Source organism: Gopherus flavomarginatus, chromosome 3 (genome assembly GCF_025201925.1).
Source record: "Gopherus flavomarginatus isolate rGopFla2 chromosome 3, rGopFla2.mat.asm, whole genome shotgun sequence".
NCBI lineage: Eukaryota > Metazoa > Chordata > Testudines > Testudinidae > Gopherus > Gopherus flavomarginatus.
The window spans coordinates 203,174,321-203,199,057 of NC_066619.1; the positions used below are offsets into that span (position 1 = coordinate 203,174,321).

The 24,737-nt window shown below is 41.6% G+C and overlaps 1 protein-coding gene across 3 annotated transcripts in view; it reads right to left on the reverse strand.

The window, feature by feature from the left end:
* The window catches only part of DCHS2 (dachsous cadherin-related 2), a 234,195-nt gene that overhangs the window by 6,558 nt on the left and 202,900 nt on the right, over positions 1 to 24,737 (reverse strand). For 2 of the 3 annotated variants that reach the window (XM_050946199.1, XM_050946200.1), the window contains 6 exons: positions 18,803 to 18,913; positions 14,005 to 14,216; positions 11,063 to 11,214; positions 7,444 to 7,574; positions 5,565 to 5,851; positions 3,982 to 4,120 (listed from right to left, as the gene is read on the reverse strand). In XM_050946199.1, coding sequence (XP_050802156.1) covers positions 3,982 to 4,120; positions 5,565 to 5,851; positions 7,444 to 7,574; positions 11,063 to 11,214; positions 14,005 to 14,216; positions 18,803 to 18,913 — 1,032 coding nt within the window. Of the gene's footprint in view, positions 1 to 3,981; positions 4,121 to 5,564; positions 5,852 to 7,443; positions 7,575 to 10,190; positions 10,261 to 11,062; positions 11,215 to 14,004; positions 14,217 to 18,802; positions 18,914 to 24,737 lie in introns of those variants that run through there. The other variant, XM_050946201.1, reaches the window with a different exon arrangement.

Sequence of the window (24,737 nt, forward strand, 5' to 3'; positions counted from 1 at the left end):
GGGGGGTACAGGAGGAGTTTGGGCTCTGACCCAGTACTGCTTACCTCAAGTGGCTCCAGGGTGGCAGCAGCACGCACCGGGGCCAGGGCAGGCTCCCTGCATGCCTGCCCTGTCCCCGGCCCTATGCCGCTCCTGGAAGCGCTGTGGCCCCTGGGGGAGGAAGGGTGGAGGGCTCTGCATGCACTGTCCTTGCCACGCCTCCAGGTACCTTCCCCGAAGCTCCCATTGGCCACGGTTCCCCATCCCCGGCCAATGGGAGCTGCGGGGGACGGTGCCTGGAGGCAAGGGCAACACATGGAGCCCTCTGCCCCCCTGGCTGGGGACTGCAGATGGGAGGTGCTGGCCGCACCGCGGGCCAGATCCAAAGCCCTGAGGGGCCAGCTCCAGCCCGTGGGCCGTAGTTTGTCCACCCCAGTGCTAAGCAACCTCTTTTAACTCTGTTGTTTAGCCGTCATGACAGTTTTTTGGTCCTTCTTACTACTTCTTTTATTTACATACCTATACATTTAATTTGAGCCTCTATTACAGTGTGTAGTGAGGCAGAGGGGCCTCCCTTTGAGCCTGAGATGCAGGGACCACTATATTCTCCCTGGTGGGTGAAGCCAAGCCAGCCCCATCCACCACACCAGAAGCAGAGGGTTGGGAGAGGAAGTATAAGAAGTGGGCCCTTTAGCTCAGTTGGGCTGGGGTCAGCAAAGGAGGCAGATGTCTCTAGCCCACTGCAGGACTCCGGACCAGATCCTGAGCTGTGCAGTGCCCTGAAGGTGGAGACTAAGAGTGGAGAGGAGCTGCTGGGAATGACATCTGTCACCTATCTCAAGGAGACTGAGGACCTGCCAACTATGGCACCACACCAATGGACTGTAGTAGGAGGTAACCCAGGCGAACCAGACATTAGTTAGGTCGTGCTGTTGCCACAAGTCAGCATGTTTTGGCAGGAACCCTGCTACCCTGGTGGCGGGATCCCCTGCCACTGTTAGGGCCCTGGACTGGGATCTGGTGGATTAGGGTGGGCCTGGATCCCCCTACTTCCGTGTCGCCAACCCCAGCACTCAAATGGTGACATACTTCCTGTAGGCTGGAAGGCCTGTGACTTGTTTGCGGCTTGCCCCACCCAAAGGCTGCAAGCCCCACGACTGTGATTGCTGTATGCCCTGGCAAGGAGGCTAGATTACAGACTGCTTAACTGCAAGTAGTAGATCCATAAAGCCCATCAGACCTAGGAAGAACTTTATTCTTTGAGTGGGACATTGCTGAATTTTCAGTAGATACTGGTTTAGTTTGAGAAATGTGCCCTTTAGTAGAAAGGCTCTCCCACCACAGAGTCCAGTACACAACCTGTAAAGGGAGGGCAGAGAACTGACTCTGGGAGATTTAGAGCCCCAGGGCTGAGAAGAGGTTAATTGTAAAAACAATATACCTTAATAGGTCCTCACACACAGCAGCCTTCAGTAGCCAGTCACCCAAACAGGGGTAAACAAAACTACCCTGATTCCTTAGATGAGCTGCTACCACAGAGAGGCACTTTATAAAAACTCTGGGCATTGTGGAGAAGCTAAATGGAAGTATCTGATACTGGAAATAGTGTCCTGCTGCCAAGAAAAGAAGGTACTTGCAATGAGTGTGATAAATCAATATATGAAAATGTGTCCTTTGGATCAAGAGTCATAAACCAATCCAGGACAGATAGCAAAGGGGATTATGAAGGCCAAAGTCAGCATACAGAAATGAGACTTCCGAACATATTTGTTCAAGTCCCTTACATCTAGTTTTGGACAAAACCCGCCGTTATTCTTCTGCACCATAAAGTAACAGGAATAAAAGCCCTGATCCCTCAGGTATTTGGACACTGTCCTATCAGAAGCAATTTTTCTACTTTTGCAAGCAGAATAGCCTTGTGAATGGGGTCCCTGCAGTGGAAAGGGTAAGGGAATTGGGGACCAGAATGTTTGAACTATATGGCATAGCCCCTTTATACAATCTCCAGGACCCATAGATCTGATGTAAAGTATCAGAGGGGTAGCCGTGTTAGTCTGGATCTGTAAAAGCAGCAAAGAGTCCTGTGGCACCTTATAGACTAACAGATGTATTGGAGCATGCGCTTTTCGTATTCACCCATGAAAGCTCACACTCCAATATGTCTGTTAGTCTATAAGGTGCCACAGGACTCTTTGCTGCTTTTACAGATCTGATGTAATTTACCTCCATGCATTGATAAAGTGGGCTAGCCAGCTCCAAAAAAAGGGGTAGATTGGATTTGAATAACTAGCTCCTGACTCTTGATAGTATTGTCAAAACTGAATCCTGCTGTTTCGCAACAAAGATACTGACAAGGAAGGAGGTTGTTTAGATTTGGACGTGGATTAGAAAGGCCTCTTTCGTTGCTGACTCTGGAAAACTGCAGGATTCTGGTATTGTGGGCATCTTTTACTTGATGAGATGTCTGACAATGAAGACTGGGGATAGGACTCCCTCTGGTACTAGAAAGGAATAGAAGACCTCCTCCTAGCAGAGGGAATCAAACCCAGAAAGAGTGCTGTCAATCTCATGTCCTTTAGTTTTTCCAGTAATTTGTCTATTCACTCAAAAGACCCTCCCTTTCTAAAGGGAGATCCTCCAGCTTAAGAATAGTGTCTAGTGATAGAGAAGAGGAATGAAGCAAAGCTACTTCCTGATGGTCACAGCAGACACCAATGCTTTGCCAACAGAGGCCGGAGCGTCACAGGAGCCCTGGGGAAGTAAAACTCTTAATACCCAGTTTCTACTGCATCTTCAAAGCAGCCATACTCTGGAACTAGGAAGAGACTTCTGACTAACTAACTACTAAAACAAGCTAACACTAAATATCTTTAGAAGAAAGAGGCCTCTGACCCTGAGGAAACAGGAGACTTTAACACATCCCTCCAGTCGGAAGGAACTGAGGCAGTGTTGGTGCTCTAGCCTTATATAGCTTTACCCTCAGATCATTGGTGACACTGAGGAGAGGGGCAGGGGCACATGAGAGCACTCTAGCTGATACTTCTAGAAGAAGGTTCTATGGCAATGCACTCCAGTACCGAGTGGGAATATGCAGAGCCACTTGAAGGGCAGCAAGTAAAGTAAGTGATTTGAATGCACTCAAATTGAATAAGTGGCCCCATGCTGTTTTTGCAGTATACAGTCAGCTCTAATGGCTATCTCCAAAATCCATTTACAACATATAGTGGCAACAATTTTTCTGTATAAACAAATACACACAACAGACATTAGCAGATTTAGATTCTAGTTGCTGAAGAGAATGATATTCTTCAGAGAGGCCTTTCTCATATTAAAAATCTTAGTTATAAATTCCATTTATAATTACTACATAACACAAGTCATGCCTAAGACTAGCTGTTCCAGTCTTCAGAAACATTAGACTTGAGCACAAACACTGCACACAAGCCTCACTGTAAATATAAGTAGTACAACTGGCACTTAGAAGATACTGATTAAGCATGAACACCAAATCAGCTGAAACTTAATGCAAGAGTTATGGTAGCTTTCATTTTAAATCACAGTAGAGGAATAGAGTCTACAGAATGCTGTGACTAGTAGCTTTACATCTAGCCTGAGGATAAGCAAAGGACTTCGGTCTTTAGTGCTATTAGTTCATTAGCTTTCAGCAGCACTACTTCCATCACTTTTGCTTCACATATATTCTGGCTGAGGTTCACAGTAGCTATGTGGATAAATCGAGTGTTATACTCTCAGGTGCCATCAGTTTCTCAGCTCCCATAAGCAGTCAGTTAATCACCTTATTTCCCCTCTGCCATGGCAGAGGTACACTAAAGAAGCACTGTGACTCCTTCAGCTGCCCTTTACTTATGGATAAATAGGGCTACAGGCACCAAAGGCATCCAGAACTCTGTGATCACCAAAAACAACATTTAGATACGGAATATGAATTTTCAGTCTATACTATATGCCCTTACTTCATAATAAATTGTGTAATAAACTCACCATTTTTGTGATCAATTGAAAATCCCTCATATAACGACAAAATTTTGTAGGAAATAATTCCATTATGCTCTGAATCTCTGTCTACAGCAGAGACGGTCAGGACAGAAGTACCTACAGGAGCGAGCTCAGGCACGGTCACCTGAAGTGTAACCAAAATGAAATGTTTGATAAGAGTAACATAAAAGGTCTTGGATATAGCAAGATACATTTTAGTTGATTTGATTACAGAAAATACAGTTCTGAGCTTTGTGAAAGGTGTCACCTGCCAATTTCCTTAAGCTTAAAAAACTTAATAGGGCTGAGATACTAAAACAATGCTGGCAACGAGTCCAAGATTCAGAGTGAACTATATATTTTTAATAAAACTATCCATTTGAGATTTCATTCTGACCATTATTTCTTCCAAAGTAGTTCAGTGAGTTAGAGAGTATAAAACGTCTCTCACTGCAACAAAACACTAATGGAAACAAGGCTTCTCACAATATTGCAATTTAGTTTTCCCCCTGAGCTTCCATGGATATCTTGTTTTTAGTACATGGAATAAAGTTCTGAGGCCTATTTTGAATTATTCAGTTGACTATATATTGTCCTGGTCCCCTAAAAGATTGTTATATGGTCTAAAAATCCAAGTGTCACAGCACTTAATAATCAATAGATCATTGTTATAATTTAGTTTTTGCGAACAGCTTACTTTCTTCACAGAATCTTGGAAAATAAGTAAGCATTTTCCTCTTTTATGTATTTCCATTATTTGAAGCCCAGATGCACTATTTTTAAGATCAAAACCTTTTCAATCAAACTTCTAATGTTTATATGATAAAGCAGCTATCTCTCTCATAACTTCAGATGTTAGACATCTAGTTAAAATCACATTAATACATGGATTAAATGCAGGTAAATCCATATACAGAATAAACATGAAAACCTGAGAATACAAGGGGTAAAAATTTCAGTGCAATTAACAGGTAATATGATATACTTTGAGTGCAAGGGAGCCGTGTAATCTTACTGTCCAAGCAACACATCAAAAATGACAATCTTTGGGCCAGAAACTCAGTTGGTTTATAATAGTGTAGTTGATTGAACAATGCTTATTACCTTCAGTTAAAAATCTTGCATAGTGCTTAGTGCTTGCCTAAACCATTTTGCAAACAAAGAAGTAAAAGGGGCATAGGGAGGGCTTAAATGACTGGGACAGAGAGATTTTTCTCTCTAGATCCCTGTTCAAATCCAGCACAAGACAATATTAACCAACGGTTATTACTAGTTGCTGGCTGCTTGGTGGCCTATATGAACAGAGTGTGGTGGTCTCAATAAAATTTATTATGGATAGATATTTACACCATAAAAAAATTAGCACTAACTGGCACTCTTCTGGGCAGTCTCAACAATGAGTCTAGAGAATGAATAAGCTTGGAAACATAACTAGCCCCTCTAGGTCAGACTGAGGTGTACTGGAAGTGCTGCCCCTGCTGATGATGTAGTGGTTGATGGATAAACAGAGATCCTCCCTCTCCTATGTGGTCATATACATCCTTCAAGTGCATGTATACATATGGTTTCTCTATTTGCCACCTTCTTACCTGATATGAATACTGAGTAAATACTGGCGGGTTGTCATTGATATCCAAAACATGAATGGTGAGCTCTGCTTCTGTTTGATGCACAGAATCTGACACACTAATCCACAACTGATACTGAGCAGTTTCTTCAAAATCTAATGGTTTCACCAGTGTGATCACTCCAGTGTGTTGATTAATAGCAAATTTCATTCCCGGGTTACCATCTTGTGTAAAGCTGTAGAGAAGAGCTGGACTTAAATCCACATCATTTGCAGAAACCTGAGTCACTATGAAACCAGGCGGGGCATCTGAAACAGTGATGTTCAAAATAAATCTAGTTAGTTGAAGTATATATGGTAGAGCTTGCATATTTTGTACATTTTAGATTTTACATGCATAATATTTTTACAGTATTTTTGGCATATCTTGGCTGTATATCTTAGAATAAGAGCAAGATCTGGGCATGCTATATAAAGCATATATCAGGAGATACAGTAACCCTGCTTCGTCCCTCAGAAACCTGACCTTAAACTTGTATTTTATTTTAGACCTTCAGCCCTATTGTATCCCACAAAGACTACTCCTTCAGGGCAACAGGAAAGTCTATAATCTTCTACATAGAATTTGCCATGAATTGCTGACTTACTGACTTATTGAGAGGAAAGCCTGAGGTCAGGTCTACATTCAAAATTTAAGTTGATCCAGCTATGTCACTCAGGGGTGTGAAAAATCCATATCTCTGAGTGACATAGTTAAGATGACCTAACCCTGGGAGTAAACAGTACTAGATGGATGGAAGAATTCTTCTGTTGAACTAGTTACCACCTCTCGAGGAGGTGCATTAATGACACTGATGGGAGAACCCCTCCTTTTGCTATAGTGAGTGTCTACACTTAAGCGCTATAATGGCTCAGCTGCACCACTGTAGCATTTCAAGTGTAGATAAGCCCTGATGCAACTTTTGTTAGAATATTTGGGTAAGGCATAAGTATCCTTTTGTCTTTGTGGAATCAGGGCATGCAACTCCCAGGCTCTCCTGGATGAAGTAATGGTCAGTGGACATGAGATCTTCAGCAAGAGTTGGTACAAGACACAAGATCAAGAGGGCTCAAGGGGCCCTTCCATGAGTTTGGGAAATGAGGACTAGATAGTTTAAGGCCAACATTTTCAAATTTAGTGCTAAACTCAGACATCTAAATAGAAGTGGTCTGACTTTCACCCACATGAAAAAATATAACCATGATACACTCTGTCAACAGGAGCTATGGATGCACAGCATTTTTGAAAATCAGGCTACTTATTTATTTAGGTGCTTAAATCTGGATTTAAGTGCACAATAAGACACATACAAGTTAGAAAAGTTTGGCCTAAGTGGTCCAAGGTCACACAATAAGTCAGATGCTAAGCTGGCATTAGAACTCAAGAGGTTCAGGTTCCAAATCTCCATGCTTGTCTACTAGGCCATGCTGCTGAATCTTTCTAAAGAAAGGTCTGATATTATGGAAAGAAAATGTTTCCTTCAAAATAATAAAACTCCAAAGATTTTTTTCACAGTGTTGGCTTTAACAGTATTTTTTTTCTATTAAAAATAAAGATAAATTTAAGACATCTGTGGAATTTGAGCCTGGAGTCTACAGAGAGTATACCACAGCTGTATTTTTTTTTTAATACTGCCTGTATTTTGGCTCCAAACTGTTCCTAAATGTAATGTCCAAAGATTAAGAATCATGCCTTTGAAAACAAAAGCAGATCATATTTGCTTCAATATTTCTGTTAATATTGTCATGATTTTTTGAGATTTCTTCCACTATAACATTTAGTTACAAAACAAAATAAAAGGCAGTATCTTGGTCTGACATTCCCTTGACTCAATAACACTTTTCTGCACCGTCACACTTACTTTCAGAGACTTCCACTTTGCCTAGTGGTTGGATAGTTGGGGTATTGTCATTAACGTCGACTACCTGTATCGTTACTATGCTTGTAGCAGAAAGGCTGGGGGTTCCTCTATCGGCAGCTTGAACAACTAACCTAGTATTGAAAGGAAGTCACAGTTGTCACATGCAGCCAGAAATCATAGAATTATTCAACAGTGATTTCAAATGTACAAAATAAAAATGAAAAATGATGGGATTAGCTAATATGTCTTACCTTTCTTCTTGCCATTGCCTAAATCACATTTTAATTTCCAATATACAAATGAGTGATTGGAATTTTATTTTTTGACAGGTTGAAAGAACAAAGTCCAAGGGCTCCTAGGTGACAAAGACATACTGAACCCAATGAAACAATGCAACAACTGCTGTAGGACTGACTAGACAGTCATACTAAAAACTCAGGGTGAAATTCTGGCCCCATTTAAGACAATGAAAAAATTCCTATTGACTTCAACAAGGCCAAGATTTCACTATCAGCATATAAAACAAGCATCTACCTTTAGGTCTTCATTAAACACCTGGACAGGGAACTGCTGTGGATTATTCTAACATTACTTTCATTTTCATAGACAATGTAATGAAGAAAGCAGTGATCCACCCAAAGAAAAAATCATTAAAAGAAATTTGCTCTTCATATTGTTTCTTAGAATTAACTTCTATACGATCAAGAGCAAATTGCTTACTATAAGCAAAGATGGTTTAAAAAAATATCCACAGAAAGGTAATTTATGGTTGAATCTAATTCAGCTTCATGGATTATTCTATAACTACTTAAAAAAAATCTGGTCAGAAAGTCAGTCAGGCTACACAATGGTATATACACTGCAGGGCTTAGCAATGTAAAATGTTTTATATAGTATAAATATTTAAATGGCAAGCAGCACTTTCTCTGTCTGCTTTGTTGAGTCTGAAGAGTTAAACTCTTTCTTCATCTTACAAGCACTTTCTGATGAAAGTGACAAATAAATAATGAATTTCTTAATATTCACATGACAATACTGAACATCAAAGCTGTAATTCAAGCTGTGGATTCTACTGCCATCGTGAACCACACATGCTGTACTCTGAATTTTCTTGCTGTTTATGACACCAACAGAACACAAAACTTGAATTACAGACTTGTATTCAGTTGGTAACCATCTATATAATTCCAGACAGAAAGCCTATCTAGTCTAGAATGAATATAACATACACATGGAAATATTTTACTAAAAATAATAATTTTCTAAAGTTTCAGTGGGAAAAAATCTCATAAAATCACCTCAGCTCAGACATTAAAATTAAGGTTCTGTCAATACTTTTATTATAACCCTCTATTTTAAGGGCTTAGAAATTTTGGGGGATGAAAATGTCTAAATTAGCTGAAACAAGCAACTGTTTTCAAATTTTGAGGAAAAAATCTAAGAGGGCCATTTTGAAATTAGACAATAAAATTATTTTTTAGAACAGTTTCTGTTGCTCTTCTGATTCCTTTTACTAAAAATAAGAAACCACAGATTATTAAGGATGAAATGAGATATAAACAAACATCAAACAGAATTTACATTAAAAGAATGTTATCTGATTTAAATACTAAATACTAAATAAAAGCAAATTCACATTTAAGGACACAAGTATGTATTATGTTAACATGAATGCTACGTTAACTGAGAATTTCCTTTAGAAGGTTTACTTCAAATACTCTTTTAAAGTATTATTTCAGCAAATGAAATACAATATATTGTAGATGCACTAAAAAAATGACGGATGCTGTTGGCTCAGGAGAAAATGAAAAATTAATTAAATGAAATATTCTGGGCATTATGTTCACATAAAATAATTCCTATAGGAGACTATTGCCATAACTATACTGATATTTTTAAGAAGTCATATTCTGGTGACATATTTGATGTAGTTTTCTAAATTCTGATAGGATAATTAAAAATCTGAGGCCCAGTAGGTAAAGAGAATTTGTATATGCATTAGCTGGTGCTACAGCCATATGTCAAAAAAAATCACAATTCCAACAGTACAATATACAGTAATTTAATTTCTTAGAGAACTGTAGTATATAAAACTGATTTGCTATGCTAAACAATTGACATATCTTTACTTGCATGCTTTGTTTATCTTGGAATTCTAATGATGACATGATTTGTAATGTAAGAGTCAACTTCACTTGATTTTAATCTGGGAGTTGCAGGAGAAACACAACAAAACTAAGTATAAAAAAGCTTATAGCTGAAAATTCTAGTACTTTCCACATGGATAGAACCTGGGTAACAATAGTTAAAGCAGAATTAAGAACAAATTCAACCTTAACTGTAGCACTGAACACATTGCTATTTCTGGGATTAGCAGTGTTCTCTTTATGTTTATACTGATGTAACTGGGTTTATGCAGGGAAACTGGCTGTACAATTCTTGCTAATTAAGTGGAAATCAAGGAGATGTTCTACTGCTGTAGGTGATCACTCCTATTGTCCATGTGAAAGCAAACTTCCTATTAAAGGAAGTGTCTGACAAGACTTCACAATGGACTTTAATATACTTTCATGCATGGGTTGAACTGGAAAAAAAGTTCATGGTAATCTCCCACTTGATGGACTGAAATAAGACACTGTTCTCAGTAATTGGTGTAGTTGTTCAAAGCAGAATCATGTCATGTATGATTTCTGAGCATGGCTCACCCTGACTAGGTTCCAAATATACTCATGACCTCTGCATGGCTCCTTGGGCTTGGCTTCCCCTCAGTGTAGCACAAATGCCTAGGTGGGCTCCTTGGACTTGGCTGCTTCTTGACTGGGGAGAAAAAGTAAATGGTGGTATTCTTTCCTGCATCCACCCATTCATGACACCAAAATGAGCAGTCTTTCAGAGCAGACTGTATAGACTTTCTTAATATGATCCTATCTTTTTTTTCTTACACACTTTGATGAGCAGTTGGGTTCATTCTGGTGAACCATGTGGTTCACATTTTCAAGGCTTTCTTTCCAACCATATCAGCTAGAAACTTACTCTATTATTTTCAGAATGAAATCTGGGATTCCAGAGAAGAAGGAGGCAGCCAGGGGGACTGCTGGAATGTGGTATAATCACATCCCATTGAAATTCTACAATATTATATAACTCACCATTGAAAACGTATCTGCCATTCTGTAAAGTAAACTACCAACAGTGGCTCTTAAAAACCTCTTCCTCTTTTGTGTAAAAAATGGCTTCTTTAAAAAAAAATGTCCACAGTGATGAATAACAGAAAGGAGTAATTCTGAATTAGCTATCTTGACATTCAATTCCTGCCCCTGCACAAATGGCCATATGTCACCATGAACAGGGTATCTTGAAAGATCTACTGTGCTTTTGTGTCAGTGTGTGCTGTAGTTGATTTAACAAGGTTATGTTTTCACTCCAAAAAGAGAAGAGTACCAGAGACTCCATGACAACATTCACCATTGCTACTGCTTTTGAGTTTACATGGTGGGTGTTCCAATACTACAGTGGTGGACAGCAGTATAAAACCCTAAGACAGACAGCATGAGCAATATCAACTTGTGGCAAACACAATTAGCAACAATATATATTTTATGCAGACACTATACACAACCTGTAGGATGAAATGTCTTCGTGATTCAGGATTGCATTAGTTGCTAAAATCCCCTGTTTCGAATCAATCAGGAATGTTTCGTTTTCATTACCAGATAAAATTGAATACTCAATTTCTCCATTTAGCCCACTGTCAAGGTCAGCTGCAAAAATCTGTTTGGAAGAAAATCCATGCTTAATCTCAGATGAAAAACCGCAGTTTCAAAAAGTAAAGTGTTACATCACATATATGTATTTCTGCCAGTTAGCTGCATTTTGGCCACACAGATTAAAAATGACTGTAGTCAGGCAGTGGGATACCCCACAGCCCGACTGAGGGACAAACCTCCCCTAACACCAGCGTGGGCGGAGTCACTGGGTCCTGTGCCCGTCCCTCAGAGGTCATGGTGCAGACCCGGAAGTATAAAAGCTCACCAGCAGAGCTCAGTTGGGAATCAGCCGCCAGAGAGGCCAGACGTCTGCGACCGAGCTCCCTTTGGGGAGACAGCAGAAGGCTGCGGCCGGCCTCAGGTTGCACCGGGCCGGCCGAGCCTACCCCTCGCTCGTTACCCCGGGGAGGACTGGCCGAGCCTACCCCTTGCTCGTTACCCCGAGGAGGACTGGCCGAGCCTACCCCGCTCCAGCTACCCTGAGGAGGAGCCGAGCCTGCCGCTTGCCCGCTACCCCGAGGAGGAGCCGAGCCTGTCTCTTGCCTGCTACCCCGAGGAGGAGCCGAGCCTGTCTCTTGCCTGCTACCCCGAGGAGGAGCCGAGCCTGTCTCTTGCCTGCTACCCCGAGGAGGAGTCCAGTCTGCCCCTTGCCAGCTACCCCGAGGAGGAGCCGAGCCTGCCTGCTGTCAGCAACCCTGAGGAACAGCTGAGCCTACTATCCGCTACTTACCCAGAGGAATCGATGGTGTTTGAGACCGCTGGCGATGCTACAACGACTCAGGTACCCTACGAAGGGGAGTGTGGAAGTAGCCCGAGGGCAGCCGACCCAAGTCTGGCTGCAACACTGCCAGAGCCTATGTCAGTGTGTTGCGGCCAGGATCCCCCACTGACAGCAGCGAGTTTCTGCCACTGCTAGGGCCCCGGGCTGGGACGCAGTGGAGTGGGAGGGCCTGTGTCCCCCCTGCCACCCACTCCTTGGGTGGCAGACTCCCCCTTTTCCCTGGCCTGGAGAGGCTAGGGCCTCCTGATGTTAGAAATATTGACTCAGTCCCTGCGTAAAGGCCAGAGTCCTTGACTATTTGTTTACTGCCCCGCCCTGACTTAGGGCCTGGGCTATTATTGAACTGCTGACTCAGCTCCTGCCTAAGGGCCTGAGTCCCTGACTGTTTGGGTGTGGCCCCGCCCTGATTTAGGGCCTGGGCTGCTCTAGAACTCTTGGCTCAGCCCCAGCTTAGAGGGCCTGAGCCTCTAACCGAGTGTGTGTTATTTCCCACAACCGCAGAGCCCACGGACAGCAAGCTAGAGCGAGGCGGTGGGATACTCCACAGCCCCGCTGAGGGATGGACTGTGGCAAAGCCGCACTACAGGGACAATCAAATAATTTAGGCCCCAAATTTTGTGGGTTAGCCCAGGGGAAGTTACCAAGATCACTCTGGATGGAAATATTTTTACAAAATAAAAACAACTCAATGTTCTTGGATTAAAACATTCTGCTGCAGAATTGGAATTTCAAACAATAAAGCAAGAGGTGGTTGAGTTGATCTGTTCTTGTGTATTTGATTATTTCTACGCTGCTGTGTGGTTACTGTTAGGAGATTGTCAGTCTCTGTTATGTGTGTGTACAGTCACTAGCACAATGGGGTCCTGAGCCCTGGTCAGGGGACCCTAAGTGCTCTTACAAATAAATGAAATAATAATTATTAATGCTTAAGGCACCTTTCTGTAGGCTATTATAGATTATTGTTTAAATCTAAAGAAATAAAGAATAGTGGAAAAGGAGCAGAAATAGAATATAAAACTAGCTGAATAACCAATGTTCAGCAGCAGGAAAATATACCAGTGGAGGATTCTCAATATAAAGAACATTTCCCCAATCTCCTTGAAGAGTCCTCACTGGTTTTTTTTCCTACTGTTGAGCATGAGACATACTGTACAGGATCCAGATTATTCCAGACACATTGATTGCTTTGTCATTTTTTTTCCATTAGCAGACATATGTTTCTTTAAACAAATCTAGGCTCATCCATCTCCCTAGTGGCTTCACATCAGGGGCAGTTGTTGCATTTCATTTATTTATTCTCAGAGGAGGAACATCTTCAGTTCCTAACATGACCTTCATTCTGACCTAACTTTCAAGGGGAGAAACTGGAAGGGGTGCAATGAGAAAACTGTTCTCCTTTCTACCCCAAATAATGTCCCTCTTTTGCTCCAACATAGATATAGTGCATGAACAGCTGGAATCACTTTTGGAGAATGGACATGTTCAGAGGAAGGAGCATTTTCACACATACAATGAGATGAGTTACTCTTTCAGCAGCAGATTTAAAATCAGATGCTTATATCTGACAAGAGGATTTTACTCCTGATTGGAGCTGAATGGATTCATTTTTAAGTGACAAACCCTAGAGACATTGCTGGGAGCAAGAATCTGTCTACACTGAAACTATGAACTAGCCTTGAATAATCATTCTCTGACTACCTTTCATGAGCAAGAATTGCTCTTTGTTAGGAAGACAACAAGAAAGTTGAATTTAGTTTCTATTTCTATCATCAGTCAGAAGCTAAAGGATATTGGCCTAATTTGATAAAAACTGAACTGAACCTTGAGCTCTAATGCAGCCAAAATAGTTATACATTTTAGCTTTCCAGGAAAGACTGCAGCAACATTAAAGAAGGCGAATGAATTTTGAACAGAGTGGAAGGCCAATGAATACACTGCTAGACTGTGGCCTTAGTTTGGCTATTCTTAATTTTAACTGAAGAAATAGGTTTGTAAATATGTATTCCCCATTACCTGCATGACATATGTATTGTAGATTTGGCCTTCCCACACTGATGTTTTGTAAGAGCTTTGCTCAAATTTAGGTGCATTATCGTTCACATCTTGTATCCAAACTGTCACTCCACAGTGTGCTGAATTCAAGCCATTTTCAGCCAAAACAGCGAGATGCACTTTACTCTTGACTTCATGGTCAAGAAACTTTGGCTCCTTCACTGTAAGTTCACCTATTTTCCAAAAAGAATTTAAAGGAAGACAGGTTATATACATATTTAGGACAAATAAACTGGTAAAAGTGAGGACACTTACTGTGCAATAAAGAAAATAATAGCTGTAGCTGTTCAATATATCCAATAAAGGAATACAAAGGAAAATATATGTATAACTAAAGGAAAAAACTACAAATGTAGATCTGAGAGAGATTTCTCACAGATGTGGGCTGCTTTATTAAACAGTTCATGCTGCTTACGGTACACGCTGCTTATGGTACAAATCCAGGATGTTCAAACTTTGTCCAATCAATAGCCACATGAGAAATTTCCTAGAAGGCATGGACTTCATTTGCATCAGATTGGGTCAATCTGAATCACACAGCAACCCAAACTGTGCTATCCAAGGAAGCCCATCTGAGTGCCACTAGGTGAACTATTATTCCACCACTAGTCAACAATGACAGCTGCTAAAATCAGGAGGAAGCACTGCATGTTGGGATATATATACACTAGTCTCTACAGACAGCACCTCCAGGTTAAACCTGAAGACAGGTATAATCTGCCTTTGGAGACTCTGTGGTTACAGCTTCTGCACTGTAATTAATACTAAATTATCAAAGTTCTAGATTAAATCTAAACATTTAAAAATTTCTTCAATTATTTGCATATTAATTTCAGTAAAATTTCAAAATCAGAATTTTGTAAAGAATTTTCATAATGTCAAATTCTTACCAAGAGTATCAACAAAAATTTTGAGTAGTCAAAATACTGTGGCAGTAGAACTTCCAATAGAAGTAGAACAACTTCCTGATTTGCCGAACTGGAATTAAGAGCCTATTAATAATCTGGTTCTTAATTTTTAAACCAGGAAGCAAAGTCTGTGCAAGATTCAAGCAGTTTGAGTCTAAGGTGGGTCTGGGACATAAAGGCTTCAAAAGCTAGAGAGCTTGCTTTGTTTTCAGCAATAACAGAACAGTTAACACTGCATCATTTTTCTGTACATTGGAAAAACAATATGCAATATAAAATTGCAATTGTGTAAAAATGTGCCAATTACCTCTAAACTGGAATTCTTAACAAAAGACTTGTGTTTGGGCATTGATAACTGGAATTTTGCACACACACTGACTCTGTGGAACTAAAGCTTTGTTTTACTTTTGGTTCATCAACTGCCACATGATGCAAAATGACTGATGTAGGGTCACATTGGCACAGGTTGAATTCCTACCGTGGAAGTGCCATGCAGTACAACCACAATTAATCCAAGATAAATGTGATTATTTGCACCCAACAATGTGACAAGGGATATCAAATATACAAAAGTATTTGCTGGTGGTGATATAATTTGCTGTAAGCTTTTGACATATGTTGGAAGTTTACACTGTCATTTCTGTGTAGCTTCACATCAGTGGATGTATTTCACTGCACTAGTTAGGACGGTATCTGCAATCACCTAAAGAATTGTTCAATGAACTTTTCACTAATGTCCTCCTCTTGGTATGTGCATTGTGACAGCCCCAAACCAGTGGGGTAGAGGAGTCTGGTAGAGGGCAAATATACTGGTCACTGGATGAGTAGTTTTCTGTTCCCTGAGTGACCAGAGCAGGGGCTGCACTAGAGTAATCAGGAACTTGCCAGAACCAATTAAGGCAGACAGGCTAATTAGAACAATTGCAGCCAATCAAGGTAGGCTAATCAGGGCACCTGGGTTTAAAAAGGAGCTCGCTCCAGTCAGGTGTGGGGGAGCCAGAGGAGAGGAAGTGCATGTGAGGAGCTGAGAGCAAGAGGTGCAAGGAGCTGAAAGTGAGAGGGTGTGCTGCTGGAGGACTAAGGAGTACAAGCGTTATCGGACACAGGAGGAGTTGACCCAGACTGTGAGGAAGATCACTGAGGTGAGCAAATCTGCCAATAAGCACAGGACCCACCAAGGTAGAGGAGGGACTTTGTCACAGCATGTAACATCTGACAGGGTGAGATGGAGCTGTGTGTATATATTCGGAGAATATACGCTCTAGCTCAGAAGGTGCATACAATGTCGGTCTTGATGAAGTTTTCTGTTATGTGAATTGCCTTTTTTTATAAACATAACATTCAAAAAGAACCCATATTGAAAACAGTGGAATTTTTACTGATCGTATTCATACAAATCCCCTGTGTGTACCTAGAATGTTATTGCCAAGATTTTCAAACAAGGGTGATTAATGTTAGTCTTCTAAATAGTTAGGCTAAGTGAGTGGCTTGATTTTCAAAGGCGCTGAGCATCCATTTCATTCCTGGATGGTTACTCCAAAATAAAACCATTTCAGAAGGCAATCTAGGTGGAAAACTATTGGATTTTTTTGGAGGCTATAATCCTCTAATTTACCTGGGTTCTGCCACTGGGTCTATATTTCTTATTATAAAAGCATATTTTAATGATGCCTTATAAAAAGTTCCCAAATGTTTGTTTAATATACATTAAATAAGACAGTTGGATGTTAATAAAATAACTAATGATTAAAAACATGCTTAAGGTTTAACTAAGCTGTAGATACATCTTGTACATTGTTAATCATAAGAAAGTAAGTTTGTAATAGACAATTGGTACTCATTTAATACATAGCAAAGGTCTTATTAAATCTCTGGGATACCATGGAGGGAAATATTTCCAAGGACTGTGCTCAGGGTGCACACACCTACAAGGGAATGGATGTGTGCAACACATGTCGAAGAACAACAGTTACGGAAATGTTAGTAATCGTTTTATTTCAAGGCCTGTTAGGATCTTTTGCAGCATGTGGCTGCTTCCCTGGGCATTCAGGCTGAGTTCCTGCAGGAGAATACCCATGAGTTATTGGCTCTGATGCTCTCTGGTGCTGCGTTTACATAGCGCCAGTATATAGGGCCAAGCTGACCCCGTGCACCCTCAGTTCCTTCTTACATTCACTCAAAGAAGAAACTTGGGTATTGAAGGAGAAGAGGACCCAGGCAGTGCCAAATCGTCCTGGGATTAAGAATATTCGATTAACTGCACCAAGGCTGGCTTCTGCTCCTGCACAGGTGGAGCTGAAGAGGCAGAACGATAGGTAGCTGATGGTGCTGAAGTGGTGGGCAGTGAGAGCCACTACAGTAACATTGGCGGTGCTGAATGCAACAGGACCAGGGAGCTTCCTGGTGCTAAGGAGGACCCTTGCATCAAGCCTGCCACTGGCTCTGCTTCTACAGACTATGGAAGGGGAGCATCAGGGTACAGTGCTGATGGACACAAAGGTTCAGCAGCCCAACCAGCCACAGGGCTATAACTGATGTAATCCTGACAAAGTCCTGGACTAACGGAGAGATTGAGCTGGACAGGCAGAGGTGATCCATAGCTGCCTGGTATGCTGCCAGCATGCAAACAGCCAGTGTCGGCATCACCCTCATTAGTACTGGACTCAGGGGATGCCCTGGGGCCAGAACCCGGAGATGACGGTATAGGGTCTCCAACATACCAGTGAACTACCACGGAACAGTTAGAGGCACCTGCGCCAGCCCATGCATTAGCACTAGCATCTCCTGAAGAGGCAGAGGAGTCCCCACAAGACCTGGAGAGGTCTCACTTGGTCTTATGAGACCTTTTCCCCAGTGCACTTGATGGGGAACAGCTTCTCGACCTCTTCAAAGAGACAGCTCCAGAGCATGAAACAGCAACATTCTCAGAACCTGAGAGTGATCACCAATCTGATGATGGCCTTGGTGTTGAAGCAAGCCAAATGGTTTGGTTGAACATGTGTTGCTTCAGGACTAGGTCCTAGCCACCTGAGTCTGCTTTGTGAACAATCTACAAACCTCACACCACTCTTTGACATGGGCCTTACCCAAGCAAAGCAAGCACTGCATCTGGAGATCGTTGTTGGGATCGCTCGCCCACATGATGGACAAGGGTGACAGCATCACAGGGGAATACTTAATTCAATGCAACAAACACTAAATCTAATTAGCCCTTAGGGTACTACTAAACATATACAACTAGAAGATGACATTAAGGAATAGTGAGAAATTGCAAGATTAAGAGCCCTGACTACAGCCATGGGAGGTAAGAAGGAACCGAGGGGGGCTGGGGTGGCACCACCTCATACAGCCATTAGGCACGAGCACCACCCCTCTACAGGTACTGCTAGCAAAATTCTCTGCCTCTGATGCGGTGGGCACACCCACACCTAAGTGAAATACAAGGCTGCATCTACTTGAATAACAGAGGAGTTTTAAAGAGGAATAATCCTGGGCATGATTTTCCTCTCACAAGAATTTTACAAGAGTGTAACTCCACTGATGTCAATGACATTACTAATGATTTGCCCCAGGATAAGAGGAGGCCCTGTATTCTAGATTAACTGTAGACAAAAGGCATGTGTATATCTATGACATATAAAAATGGTTCTTGTGGCAATAGGTGTTTGTTACCCTTACCTGCCTATCACCCACTTCTACTAGGTTTTGATTTAAACTAACATCAACTTATGAGAATGTTTTGGTATAAAAGCAATCCCAATGTGGAAACACGTTGTACACAATTTAATGTTTATTCAAATATCAAAAGCCTTAAACGTGCCTTTAAAACAAATTTAAATACATTAATTTACCTGTGATGGAGTGTATTGAGAAAATATCTTCATTGTCACTGAATATCTTGTATTGTATGCCTTTTTCCAGTAAATTATGATCATAAGCTTCTACAGTCAAAAGTGAGGTGCCTAAAGAAGCAATAATAGTTTTTAATAGTCAACTTTGCAAGATCTTATCTTACTTTATTACTTATAGATTTACTGCGATTAATAATAATGCATGCAAAGGTGCCCGTCCACCACTCTGAGTGTTTCTAACATTATTTAAAATAGCCCACAACAAAAACAAACCCAGCAACAACTGCTCAACAAAACTCCACTCACATCACAACTTCATAGACAGGAACTTCCCCACCAACCCCATTGCCCCATCAACTAACACCCTTGTTGTGCCCCGGCATCTTCTGCTGCTGGGCAAAATGATGGAGTTTGCAGCATGTCCTAATGGTCAACAATCCCTGATCCTTGCTCTCTGCACACCTTCACTGGCTTGACGGCTAGACCGTCTTATTTCAGAGACATTATTTATGGATCTCCCTCCCTGAGGCTGTCTACAGGAATCTACCTCTGGCTGTATCAAGGCTTGGTGTAGGTCCTTCCTACTCAAGTTTCTCCATCTTTGGTCATTTTACCCTCATCCTTTCACAAACTCTTTGAGGCAGGGGTGGGTGAAGAGGGGCTTTTATGTGGGTGTTAAACATGACTGCTATCTCTGAGGAACTGGGAAGATAATATTTAATTTTCATTTTCTTATGTACAGTAACCCAGAGTTTTGTAAAGGTGGACACCTTAATTCTAAATGAATACATCAATCAATCTTAAGTAGACACAATCCGAATACAACTCACAATAGCTTTTCTTGCCGTAACAGGGTGCCCAGAGATATGCAGTATGGTGTTAGCATTGAAGAAAGTAAGGGCAATCTATTGTTCATGAAGAATCTTAAATTCATCAAAAATAGTACTGATCTGACACAACACTGAAAAGGCATGGAATGAAAATGCTGTTTGCAATAGGAGCAGAAAATAAATGTGAAATGGAATATATTATCCTGATCAGAAGCATCATGCTTAACATAAACTGAAACAAAATTCAAAAAACATTTGTCAAGATTTCCAAATGGTTGCTCTTCTCAAGCCAATTATGAAGCCATTTAGCACATGACAATTGATTTTAACCAACTATCATGGATTCAGGTTACTGTGTAACTTGACCTCTTCCAAATGGCATTATAAGCGTACATTATTTTACTACATTTACAACAGGAGGCATGCTGTTAATATAAAATGTCCTAGATTTTGGGTGGGACTGTGCCATCACAGTAGTATAATTTACCTTTAATTACAAAAATCACACGCTTATAACTTGTTACTTTTTTTTTTTAAATCAGGAAATGTTATGTTAACTGGTTAGTCATTTGTTCTTAATCATGGCAACATAAACCAAAAACACTTGTGTGGGAAATACGCATGTTATGGCTTATGAACTTTTCTGCACTACTTAGGATACTTGTAGGACCAATCACAAAAGAAAATACAAATATGATTTGTATGTGTTGTGACAGACCCAGACCAGTGGGATACAGGAGTCTGGTAGACGACGAATATACTGGTCACTGGATGAGTAGTTTTCTGTTCCCTGAGTGACCAGAGCAAGGGCTGCATTAGAGTAATCAGGAACCTGCTAGAACCAATTAAGACAGGCACGATAATTAAGACACCTGTAGCCAATTAAGAAACTGCTAGAATCAATTAGGACAGGCTAGCTAATCAGGGCACCTGAGTTTAAAAAGGACCTCACTTCAGTTTGTGGAGTGCATGCGAGGAGCTGGGAGCAAGAGGCACGAGGAGCTGAGAGTGAGAAAACATATTGCTGGAAGACTGAGGAGTACAAGCATTATCAGGCACCAGGAGAAAGGTCCTGTGATGAGGATAAGGTGTTGGGAGGAGGCCATGGGGAATTAGCCCAGGGAGTTGTAGCTGTCGCGCAGCTGTACCAGGAGGCACCATAGACAGCTGTAGTCCACAGGGCCATGGGCTGGAACCCAGAGTAGAGGGCAGGCCTGGGTTCCCCCCAAACCTCCCAACTCCTGATCAGACACAGGAGGAATTGACCTGGACTGTGGCTTCTACCAGAGGGGAAGGTCTCTGGGCTGTTTCCCGACCCACATGGTGAATCTGTGAGGTAAGCAAATCTGCCAATAAGTGCAGGACCCACCAAAGTAGAGGAGGAACTTTGTCAGAGTGTGTAAGGCTAAAGATGAGAATGAGAAGTCCACTGTTTCTATAAATTAAACATAGACCCCTTTTTGGATCACAGGGACAGCTGGTCCCATTTTCACAATTGTACAATTTTTATTCAATACAGCAGCCAGCATTTACCGTTGTTTATGGCATCCTTAACTGAAGGAAAAGAAAATATCTAGTGTCTGAAGGACAAGTCCCTATGTCCTGTGCTCACAACCTTCTCTACCTGGTTTTTGAAAGGAGCAAGAGAAAAAAATCGCAAGAAAAAACGGCTGCATCAGTATTACCATTTGATACCTTGATTTGCAGGGTATAATAAATGGATCAATGAAATCCTGCTCTGGTTCTACCAATTTCCTGCCGAAAAGCCTTTTTTTAATGCTGTTAAAACCGTTGATAACTTTTTTGGTAAAGGGCAAAGAAATGGCATTTCTGTGGTTTCTGATGCTTTTTGGCCACACTGTGGTAGTAATATGGCTTGCATTTAAATAATGAAATGTTGCAGTTTCCATACAGTTCATTTTCACTTTGGATAGTGCCTTTTGGTACACCTCTACCTCACTATAACGCGGTTGTGGGGACCCAAAAATCCCTACCATGTTATAGCTGAAACCCTGTTATATTGGGGTAGGGACAGCAGGGCTCCGGCGATGATTTAAAGAGCTCTGGGATCCAGCCACCGCGGGAAGCCCGGGCCCTTTAAATCACTGGTGAGCCCCACTGCTGCCAGGGCTGGCTGCAGGCACCAGCATACCAAGCAAGTGCTTGGGGCGGCAATCTGCAAGGGGCAGCAGTCTGTGTTTTTGCCCCCAAGCAGTGAGCCGAATTGCCGCCGTGGATGGCGGGGGCAGTCCGTGTGCCATTAGGGCGGCAAGCTCGTTTCCGCGGTGGAGGCAATTCGGTAGCAGCTTCTGTCTTCAGCTGGAAGACAGAAGCTGTGCCGCCGCGGACAGCTGAACATAGAAGCTGCTGCAGAATTGCTGCTACCACAGAAACACGTGTGCCGCCCTAATGGCTCACAGACTGCCTCCGCCGTTCGCGCTGGCAATTTGGCGTGCTGCTTGGGGCCCAAAAACAGTAGAGCAGGCCCTGGCTGCCGCAGCCCTGGGGTAGCAGTGGCAGGGCTCCAGCGGGATTTAAAGGGCCTGGGGTTCCCCACAGCAGCCAGAGCCCCAGATCCTTTAAATCACTGCCCAAGCCCCGCTGCCACAGCCCTGGGGTAGCGACGGCAGGGCTCTGGCGGTGATTTAAAGAGCTCCGGGCTCCAGCCGCTGTGGGGAGCCCAGGCCCTTTAAATTGCCGGCGAGCCCTGCTGCCGCAGCCCCAGGGTAGTGGCAGCAGGGCTCCAGTGGGATTTAAAGGGCTCGGGGCTCCCCACAGCAGCTGGAGCCCCGGACCCATTAAGGCGCCTCCCAAGCCCCGCTGTTACTGCGCTATGCGCGAACCTGTGTTATATCGGGACATGTTATAGTGGGAGAGAGGTGTATCTTAAATTGATGAGGCCAAATCCTGAAGTCCCTAATGAGGTAACACTAGATGTACAGCAAAAACAGTCTCTATCTCAAAGAGCTATAATCCTAAACTTACTTGACTCTGTCCACTGTGTGTAGGTACTGCCTCAAATAAGGGACACAGTATCCAACAAAAGCAGCTTGCTTTTACAGATCCAGACTAACACGGCTACCCCTCTGATACCTAGTATCCAACACTGTCTGAAACTTCCAAACCAGTCAAGCATAACAGGGCAAAGCAAGGTTGCAGCAAGTGCCTTAACTTAGAATTTCCCTGATTTGTCTGTTAAATCAGAAGCATCCTAACACTATGTTAAAATACCTCAACCTGCATTAAACAACCAAGTACCTTAAATGCACTAAAATGTTATAGTTTGTATAGTATGTGTGCTTTTTCTAAGGAATAGGAGGAAAAACAGACATAAAAACCCTGGGTCATATTCTGGCTTGAGACACACATGCACAACTCAAAACTGATCCACTGCTACAGTCCAAGTCACTTTGGGAGACCTGTGTTTATCCATGAAATAAGAACATGTCCCCATATTATTTTCTTCCCTTTCTCCTCTCTTTTGTAATCCAGACATTGGAACCAGGGATGCCCCTTTTCCCTCTGACCCTTGTCTGACCCTTGCCTTTGTGTTGGAGGATAGACTTCTTGGGTGGATAATAAAGAAAAGGCTCATGGAGCACAGAGAATAAAAGAGAGGTAAATAAATTTCCAGCCCAGATACTTTATATGCATTTAAAAATAAATAAAACAATCCTGCAGAACTAGCAGCTGTGACTGTTTTACTGGTGAATCTGACACCCAGACATCAACTGGAGGCAGACATAGTGAATAATGAAAAGGTTTTTTGCACTTTATAGAGAGCACTGACATGATTATTTATTTATTAGTTGACTTCTAAAAGTGCCTGTTGCAATGCAGTGTATAACATATTTAATACAATGCAAAACTAAACTTGGGGAATAACATGAAGGTAACCAAACTTGGGGCCAAACGTTTTAGTTGAAGAAATCCTGAGATTCTTACCTAAGCAGGAGTCTGTCTGCTTAACTACGGAGTAAAAACTGAGTAAGGATATCAGGCTTTGGCCTTCATTGCTGATATTGCTTTGATTCTTGTCTGACTACAGTGAAGTTTTGCCACTGCGTGGTTGAAAATGAAACTAAAATGTATTAAGCAAAATGTTATTCGTTAATCCTGATTACATTAATATTGAATTTTATAATGTATATACTTCCATGGGACTGGGTGGGAGAGTAAGTATTATTCATATGGAGTAAAGGTTCCAGAATCAGAAATGTAGCTACCAAACTGAATCCTTTAGAGTGTTTAATTATAGTCATAACTTTTTCTGACAAATAAAATGAAATTAGTATGTTTTTGTATTATTTGAAATCACATAAAATAATTAGAAGAGAAACAGAACTACTACTTGTGGAACATCTCATGAAAGAATGCATAAAATAACTTGCTCTTCTATACCCTATAGTTTTCTTACTATACACAGTAAGCTTTCAGGCTGAAATCTTCTGATTTATCCTGAAGCTTCCTTAAACTTCCTTTAATCAAAATAATTTAAATGTACTGCAATTTATGTTTGCAATATATTTAGTGGGTGGCCATCAGACTATGGTATTCTCTTACCACAATTCCTTGGGGGTTTCAGTAATTTCAGGCTGGGTTGCCTAACCTGTCCCATTACTATATCTGTAATTAGGCACATGCAGAATTACAAAAGCTTATCCATTGCTGAAAGGATATTTTGATTTTCTTTCTTTAAATGTATACAAGTTAAACAAACAACGCAGTACCAACAATAACACAAAAAACTGAGATCCCCACAGGCACTCTTTAACAACCATATGGAAAAACCTGATTAACTAGGTTCCTGCAACATACCCTGAAGATTATCAGGCCTTGATATTCAATGAAGAAAAGTGCTATGTAAGAGCTGATGATATTATTATTATTTATTTATTATTACTGGACCAAAGCAGCAGCAAAATCAAGAGTCCAGGACCCTCTACTTAAAACACTTTGCCCCCACTACTCCTAAATGTATAATTCTAGGGACCGTCAGTTAAAATGTCGCAGCTGAATTCACAACTGTTAGGTTAAAGCATGGAAGAAGAGGTGGGGCCAGATAAAAACAAACAAAACCAAAAAACCCTACACTCTAGGAAATG